At 36.8% G+C, this 9,065-nt stretch overlaps 2 protein-coding genes across 2 annotated transcripts in view; one reads left to right on the forward strand and one right to left on the reverse strand.

Moving 5' to 3' along the window:
• LOC107693185 (melanopsin-like) overlaps positions 1 to 4,558 on the forward strand; it is a 6,317-nt gene extending 1,759 nt beyond the window's left edge. Inside the window, exons 2-3 of the mRNA XM_016492480.1 lie at positions 1,936 to 2,089; positions 4,363 to 4,558. Of these exons, the coding sequence (XP_016347966.1) occupies positions 1,936 to 2,089; positions 4,363 to 4,558 (350 nt within the window). The remainder of the gene's footprint in view (positions 1 to 1,935; positions 2,090 to 4,362) is intronic.
• Positions 1 to 9,065, reverse strand: part of LOC107693184 (protein transport protein Sec23A-like) — a 30,992-nt gene that overhangs the window by 14,889 nt on the left and 7,038 nt on the right. The window contains exons 9-12 of the mRNA XM_016492479.1: positions 7,657 to 7,772; positions 7,227 to 7,350; positions 7,032 to 7,112; positions 6,830 to 6,919 (exon numbers count right to left, since the gene is read on the reverse strand). Coding sequence (XP_016347965.1) covers positions 6,830 to 6,919; positions 7,032 to 7,112; positions 7,227 to 7,350; positions 7,657 to 7,772 — 411 coding nt within the window. The remainder of the gene's footprint in view (positions 1 to 6,829; positions 6,920 to 7,031; positions 7,113 to 7,226; positions 7,351 to 7,656; positions 7,773 to 9,065) is intronic.

Below are 9,065 nucleotides of genomic sequence, written 5' to 3' on the forward strand. Positions count from 1 at the left end.
CAAAAATAGACTCGGTGCAGAAACGATCTCTGCACTGCTGCAGACGTACCGCTCCTGAACGCACTGCTGGACCGCAACCATGCGCAGTGTGAACGCTTTATTAATCCGTTAACATGAGCGCGGAAAAAATACGCACCACATACACACTGCAAACGGAGTAATGTGAACCTGGCATTATGTGTGCACTGCGAGTGTGCATGAGAGCATGGTCTCCATGAGAGCGCGCGAGCGCTGAATGGTTTTAACACGGGCAAGAATTAAAAAGTAACGCAATTTATAAACTTTAGTGACGATGTGACACTGCCTCGATTGTAAAGTGACAATTCCTGTGTCAACTGTGCAGCGTGCAGCTCGCTTATAGACAGACGCGATGTGTGGTGATTTGAAGCCATTTGCGTATTTTGAGAGAGAAAGAGAGCGCGCGCGGTGATTCACTCACGCTGTTTGTGAAATTACGTCTCACACAAGGTTTTCAAATTACTTTAAGTTATTTAATGAAGAAATATGAAGGTGAGTACCTCACCTTCAGCATTATAATTATTTTACCCGCACCGGACAGAGACTGAGACGGTGCCGCTGCATGTCGTGCCAAACCTCTCACAGCAGCGTCATCAGCTTGAGATCGTTTTTTTGAGATCTGCCTTTTTAGAGACCGCCGATCAATCATCCCAACGTGATTATCGGCCGATCAATCGGAGCGCACCTAATTATGATCAATGTTACTGCCTAATATTTTTGTGGAAACCATAATACATTTTTTAAGGTTTCTTTGATAAACATCAAAGAACAACATTTATTTGAAATATAAATATTTTGTATTACATTATATTTACAGTCACTTTTGGTCAATTTAGTGCATCCTTGCTGAATAAAAGCATTTCTTACTAACCCCAAACTTTTGAATAATAGTGTACAGTAATACTATAATTATAGATTGCAGTGCCTTCTGAAAGTATAGAAAATATACATTTTTAAAGACAAATTTTTCTCTCATTTTTCTCTCCATTTAATCTTATTGCTAAAAAATTGAGATATTATAGAGACCTCATTTGTGTCTTGAGCACTGCGCCAATGACTCCAAATAAAATACACTAAGTCAAAAGTTTAGACACACTTCATGTAACTTCATTTATGTTTCTCACGACCTTAAAAACATTACAGGCTTCACCTTAAATGCTTCAAATTAGTTTTGCAGACAAACATAAAATGTCTATGTATGAATTTAATTTCAAAAACTTAAATTTATTTAATGGACGACTTGGACTGAAGAGGAAGGAACAGCAGCCAACAAGTATCCAGCATACTACTTCAGTGCTGTTTAAAAGCAACCCACATTGCACCTCATGAAGTTGGTGTGCAGAGCTGGAATCTATACAATGAAGCTAAAAAATAATAAGATAACACAAATGTAATATTTTTGCTATTTCTATTTGTTCTATTTCAAAGTTTTGCATTCTTCCCCATTATGGAAATAATAAAGAATGAGCAGGTATGTCCAAACTTTTGACTGGTTATGTAAATCAGAAAATTTATAGAATAAAATTAGAGTTAGTGAGATTACAGTGGCTTAAGACATCAGTCTGTGTTTGTATGTAGACACACAACTAACCCACAGACTAGCAAATTTAACTGCAAAACTGAATTGCTGTGGATTAATTGTTATTTAACTCCATGCAATTAATTCAATTTAAAATTCTAATCGATTGACAACCTAATTATTTTAAATGTATGATGTTTATTCCTGTCTTTGGTGACTGAGAAAAACAACAGCAAGGGTCCAGGTAGATTATGGAGAAACTAATTAATTAGCAAAATACATCACACATGCAACACAACCTCCAGACAGTTCAAGTCGATATTCCTCTTGAGCTAATTAAATAAGTTTGTCCAAAAAATCTTTAACCACGTCATGTGATTTGTGCGTGTTGTTGACAGTGTGCCTGCTCATTTGCTGGCTGCCATACATCGTTATCTGCTTCTTTGAGACACTGACGGGAAAAGAGAGCCCGCAGCCTGCCTCGGCTGTTGCCACATGGCTTGTACTCTTCACTTCAGCTCTTAACCCATGGATCAACTCCATGACTCAAACGTAAGCAACTAAACGCACCATTTTCATTCTTATAATGCATATCATGTGGAAGTAGGGTAAAAAGGCAAGTATGTCTCTTACGAAGCAAATAGGGCTGGGCTGTATGACAGTATATTCATATAACAACAGAAACACATGTCTCTTATATACCTATACCAATTAATATGTATGTCACTGCTTTATTGTCACACTCTGGTGTAATAAAATTCACCATTATTCAAACATTTAAAAAAATTATTAAAAATGTATTCTATTCAGCAAGGCTGCATCAATTGACCAAAAAAGACCATATTTTAAAATAATATTAAAATAAGTTATTTTATAAACTCTTTAAAATAAATGCTGTTAAAATTTCTATTCAACAAAAAATAATGGACAAAAAATGTATCATGGTTTCACCAAAAATATTACACAGCAGCACAACTGTTTTCAGCATTGATAACAAGAAATGTTTAAAATTGTAACAAATTTAAATAGAAACAGCTGTTTAAAATTAAAATTTTTAAATTTCACAATATTAAAGGGGTCATATGATGCGATTTCAAGTTTTCCTTTCTCTTTGGAGTGTTACAAGCTGATTGTGCATAGATAAGATCCCTGAAGTTACAAAGACTAAAGTCTCAAAACCAAAGAGATATTCTTTATAAAAGTTAAGACTCTGCCACGCCCCCCTAAAACGGCTCGTTCTAACACGCCCCCACATATCTACCTCACTATGTGGAAATATTTGCATAATGCACCCAAATGTTCACGCAAAGAAAGAAGGCATGGTTTCAGTAACCGCAGTTAGTGTTGAAGCAGTCATGTCAGGGAGACGCTGTGTGTTTCAGTGCGAAAGCAAAAGCACTTTATTTGGCCTTCCAGAAGTAGATGCATTTAGGAATCTTTAAGATTACTTACAACAGAACAGCAATTCATTGTATGGACAACCGTTTCGTGAACCTAGGAGAGGAGGTAATTCTGACTTTGCTATGACAATCTGGCGCTTCTGAATCAGCTACTGTTTTGTTATTAGTTTAAGTATTTGCTATTGACTGTTCAAATGGAGTTTTGCGCATCATGTGTGCGTGTGTGAGAGAGAGAGAGAGCGAGAGAGAGAGACATCGCGTGTGTGTGTGTGTGTGTGAGTGAGTGAGTGAGTGAGTGAGTGAGTGAGTGAGTGAGTGAGTGAGTGAGTGAGAGAGAGAGAGAGAGAGAGAGAGATCGTGTGTGTGTGTGTGCGTGTGAGAGAGAGAGAGAGACAGGGTCACATCAAAGTGGAGTCAGCTGTCTTAACCGTGGCTTGTGTAATGCAAACACATACCAGCTTCATCACTGTGTCGGTCACGCGACTCTGTTCCCCTTTCGGGTTCTGTCTTTACATTTATTTTAAAAGATGAAGCTCGCGATTATGGTAAGGGGCGTTACATTTCCGACGAGTGCTTGCGGTGTTCGGCCAATCACAGTGCACTGGGTCAGCTGGCCAATCAGAGCAGACTGCGCTTGTCGGAAGGAGGGACTTTGTAGAAAATGAAGCGTTTGAGAGAGGCGGGGCATAGAGGACCTACAATAATGTACAGTATTTGAAAAATAATGTGTTTTTTGAACATTAAAGCATGTCAACATATTCTGTTACACCAAATACACAAAATAATGATCATTAAAAAAGCATCATATGACCCCTTTAAGGTTTTCTGTATATTTCATCAAATAAATGCAGCTTCGGTAAGACATCTCTTATGCTTTCAAAAGCATTAAACAAAACTTACAGACCTCATGATGCATTTATATATTAATATATAAACCATTTTATTGTTGAATTTCAAGAGAAAACTATATTGTAATACATATATCATTACTGCAAGACATTACTGTAAATATAAGGTCACACAGCCCATCCTTAATGGCATGATAGGTAGAAGGAAGTCAGGAAGATCCATAACACATTCTCCCTGAAAAGAAGCTCACTATTTTGGGAAATGTAATCATGGAGATATTACCTTTTTTATTGTTGATTAAGACATTCCTGGCCTTTTAACTATCAGATGTGGCAGCCCATATTAATACCCGTCACATTCAATAATGTTTCGTAAATAAAATGTGGCAGGAATCAAATGTGGAGCAGGATTGGAAAAGGAAGGTAGAGGTAAAAACTCAATGGCCAATTTGGGCCACATCTAGAAAGAGAACATGGAGTGGCTATGAATCGTGGTATTGATATGTGGTTGTTTTTTAGATTCTTAGAGCTTGCAAGTATGTGGGAGGTTTACCATGACCTTGTTTGTATCTCTCAGGAGGTACAGAGCAGCGCTGCGCAAAAGCCTGACTAAAATCCAGCAGATGTTCGAGTACCCTCGTAAAAACTCCCTCTCCCAGTGCACGACCATACAGCCACGCCGCGAGAGCAACAGCTTCTCCTCGCCAGCTCCCAGTGTACCTCCGGCACTACAAACAAACAACGAACCCCAACAGGACCTCACGCTGGTTTGAGCATGACCCTCACTGACCTTTGGTGGTTTGAATAGCGTAGAAATAATCATGACTTAAGGAAGCGTCTGCAGCATCGCTTCACCCCAGCACAAGAGGACACTGGGTTGGCGGAGCTAACCAGAAGCAATTTCACTGCTTATGATGTAAACAGACTTCATGCAGAAAGAAGAAAACTTGTGCGATATTCTACAATAAACGAATCTTGAAGAAAGAAGAGAAAAAAGGACTTTTGCTTCAGAAAAGTTGTATTGTTTTCTTTTGTGACTTGAACACAAACAATGATTCTTTTTTTTTTTGGTAAATGAATGCTCAAATGAATGCTGTCTCTAAAATGCTCAGCATCTGAAACGGCCAATCACAGTTCAATTGCTTTCAGGAACTGCATCCATGACTGACATCGACTGCAATTTTTATTATTTTGATGGCGCAATCTGAACTGACGCATTTCACTAGCTACTTAAAAATAAATAAATAAATAAAAGCTCACACCAACCTCTAAAATTATTATTCACTGTACAGTAACTGTGTAAGCCGGCAAACATTATAGGAATATTTCACCCAAAAAATTAAAATTTTAAAAAATGTAAACGCTCTCAGGCCATTCAAGATGAAGATGTATTGTTTCTTCGTCAGAAAATATTTAGAGAAATTTAGCATTACATAACTTGCTCACCAATGGATCCTCTGCAGTGAATGGGTGCCATCAGAATCGGAGTTAAAAAAAACATCACAATAATCCACTAGTCATAATGTTTTTAATCAAGATTTTTTTTTCCCTGGAGAAAGCGTTATTATGGATTATAGACTTACATTTTGGCAAGAAACAAAAGTTTAAAGTTGAAACGTTTTAATTATGTATTTAATTCTTACAAACATGCAGATTTTCACTTCACTAGATGTTATTTGATAGACTGGAGTCATGTGGATTATTGTGATGTTTTTATCAGCTGTTTGGACTCTCCTTCTGACGGCACCCATTCACAGCAGAGGATCCATTGGAGAGCAAATGAAGTAATGCTAAATTTCTCCAAATCTGATGAACAAACAAGCTCATCTACAAATAAATTAAGCAAATTTTTATTTCTGGGTGAACTATTCCTTTAAAACCATGCATACTCAGAACGACAAAATAAAATGAGTAACTGTGAAGACAAGACTAACTCCAAATTATTCTCTGTACAAATTTCACGTCATGTTCCTCCATATACTGTGCAGTATTTGGAATAATTTATTTACAATTCTATCTTTTGAGAATCACTAAAAGATATAAAAGGTTAAAAACTACTGCAGTGAAGTAATGCTTTAAATTAAAAAAGCAGTTTCAAAAGAAACATTCCATGTATGAGGAAAGTTTGCCCTGTAGTGGACCACCTGCATTTAAAGGGATAGTTCACCCAAAAATGGCAATTTGATGTTTATCTGCTTACCCCCAGGGCATCCAAGATGTAGGTGACTTTGTTTCTTCAGTAGAAAACAAACGAACATTTTTAACTCAAACCGTTGCAGTCTGTCAGTCATATAATGGAAGTGAATGGGAATCACGGCTCTGAGAGTCAAAAAAACATACACAAACAAAACCAAATTAAACCCTGCGGCTCGTGACGATACATTGATGTAATGCACTTTTAAGTCTGCGATCCGCCGAAAAGCAAGAAGAAGACGCGTCACGCGCCGGCTGTTGAGAACGCGCTCAGGACAGTTCAGACATTGCAGTGCATCAGAGGTAGAAAACGATATAAATACTGTTCAGTTTCTTGCACAGACCGATCATTTCGTGTCTTTACACATCAATGTATCGTCACGAGCCGCAGGGTTTAATTTGGTTTTGTTTGTGTATGTTTTTTTTTACTCTCAAAGCCGTGATTCCCATTCACTTCCATTATAAGACTGACAGACTGCAACGGTTTGAGTTAAAAATCTTCGTTTGTGTTCTACTGAAGAAACAAAGTCACCTACATATTGGATGCCCTGGGTGTATCAAATTTTCATTTTTGGGTGAACTATCCCTTTAAGATGGAAATCTACATGCAATCTGACACCAGGTTCAACAGCCACAGTATCTGTGACTTTTGTAATACTCTGAGGCCAATTTTTTCTTCACAGTAATACAAAAATACACATTTTGAAAATTTTGATTTAGATTTAGAAGCCGAGGGACAAGCCAAAATTATTTTCTGTAGTAATCCAAAACCCTCCGTCGCAATGCCTGCTTCTAAACATGTATGTCAAGGGCTACTGTAAGAAAATCCAACAAATTGAATTCTTATGTACCTGACTCACAACCTCGAAGAAGAATGCAAGAGTGGTGTTTGGATCCAGTCCACAAATTTTCCACTGACTTGTTCCGCCAGTTCCTATTTCCTACAAGCAGAAGTCAAAATGAATGTCAGTATGTTGTCGACATTGCCAGGGAAAACACTGAACCTAAGAGAAAATGTATAGCCTATTTGATTTAAGATAGATGAGTACTTACATTTTCTGACACACAGGGACCTTTGGCGTTCAGGGAGACACACGGGCCGATTGCTCCAGAAATCTTTATCTCTCTTGAAGTCTGAAATAATAGTTTGTTAAGATTATAAGGTAACCCATATATAGCACAATTAAATAATGAAATAATTAAAACAGACAAGACAACAGAACAATGACAAAAAGAAATGCAAGCCACCTTAATCTCAAGAGTCCCTGCTAATGCCATCTTAAAGGAGCCCTGCGCGTCCTTAGTGAAAACTCTCTGGAAGGTTTGCTTGAATAGGGATGTGTTGAAAGAGTCCGCCATGACCATGTAACCCCTGCCATTTACACAAAAGCATAAAGATGTACTGTTGAAGACAGTCCAAAGACATTGCAAGTTTACGATCAGTATAAAATTTATTTATTAAAACAGCATAATGGCAAAGTAAGAGATTTTCACACATTTCTGAATACGTGTTTGCTCGTACTGAAAATCTTGGGGATAGTATGTCTAGAATTATGTTTCCTGACTCTCAACATGTTTTAATATGCACCAGAGTCCCCTCAAATCTCTAAACACGCACTGTCAGTATGCTGAAACACAATTTAAAAAGAAAATTGAAAACCTTTTTTGAATCACTTACCCTGTATAGTTAGTGCAGCACTTCATTTCCAGTAATCCTGTCTGATCCAGAGCGCATGCATAAATATCAATGATGTGTCCATTGGCAGCAGCACGGTTGGCCAAGGCTTCATAGTGCTACAAGGGAATGACGTACTATTTTAAATGTGTACAGAAACAACATTTACACTTTAAACAGAATAGGAATAGCTCAGATAGAAATGCATGGCATTATCAAAGCAAAGGTCATGGGTTCGATTCCTAGGGAAAGTAAGATCTGATAAAACGTCTACCTTGAATGCACTTGGCTAAACGTGTGGTCAAATGCATAAATGTAGACGTAAACTCAAATCCGGTAAGAATTAGGATAATCAGCATTTGCGGACCAGCTGATTGCCAGTTTTCACACATAATGCTGTATGAAAAAATATGCAGTTGTTTTTCCAGAAAATAACACTCTGATTTTACGGTGTTCTGCTCTGAAATTTCAGTTGAAAATGCAAAGGTCAGTTCAATTGTGAACTTTCCAATGCACCTCTGTGACCCATCACTCACCAGTACAGCTTCAAGATACTCAATCTTTATGAAATCACTGGTATCACCAGTATGTGGGTACTTCTACCAAGCCAATCATACAGACAACAACAGGGTTTCTGCAGGATTTTTACGCTCAAATTTAAGACCTTTTTAAGACCTGCACAAATAAAATTAATACCATATGAGCGGGATAGGCAATGTCTATAATACCATATTAAACTGTAAAATTGCTGTAAAAAGCATAATTTACAGTTCAGATACAAGTTTTCACAAAAACAAAAAGTTTTATAAAATGATAAACTTTATATTTCAGCCTTTAAACCATTTTTACCATTAAACCATTAAAGTATTAATTACTATATTAATTTAAACAATTATTAAAAATAAATTATTATACCAATTAAATAACAAATTAGGGGTGTGCGATATCGACAAAAAATGATATCGAGATAATTTACAGGTATTTTATCGATAAAGATAATTAGACAATATTTTGCTGAATGTGTTATTATGCTGATATCTTATCTCTAATTGTGCTGACAGCTGACTCCTGAATTTTTTTATATTCTTCATATTTTTTGGTTTGTTCACAGCAGTGATAGAAGTTAATCATTTCCAACAAGTTTTATGGGCATTTTTACCTTTAAGACAGCGCTGTGGCTGTGTTTGGAATGATTTTTGTTGGAGAAATACAACAAAACCAGGAAATATGGTGTCTAAAACATAAGTCTCCTAATATTAACTTCCTGTTTATTGAACTGTTGTATAAAATCAATAATCATATTTGTAATCATGCTGACTTTGAGAAAAAAAACGGCACTTTTTGTGTGATATTAACTATATGAAATTATATAAATATATACATTTTCTGCCCCATATCTTGAATTATGTGAT

Source organism: Sinocyclocheilus anshuiensis, unplaced genomic scaffold (genome assembly GCF_001515605.1).
Source record: "Sinocyclocheilus anshuiensis isolate Anshui unplaced genomic scaffold, SAMN03320099.WGS_v1.1 scaffold222, whole genome shotgun sequence".
Taxonomy (NCBI): domain Eukaryota; kingdom Metazoa; phylum Chordata; class Actinopteri; order Cypriniformes; family Cyprinidae; genus Sinocyclocheilus; species Sinocyclocheilus anshuiensis.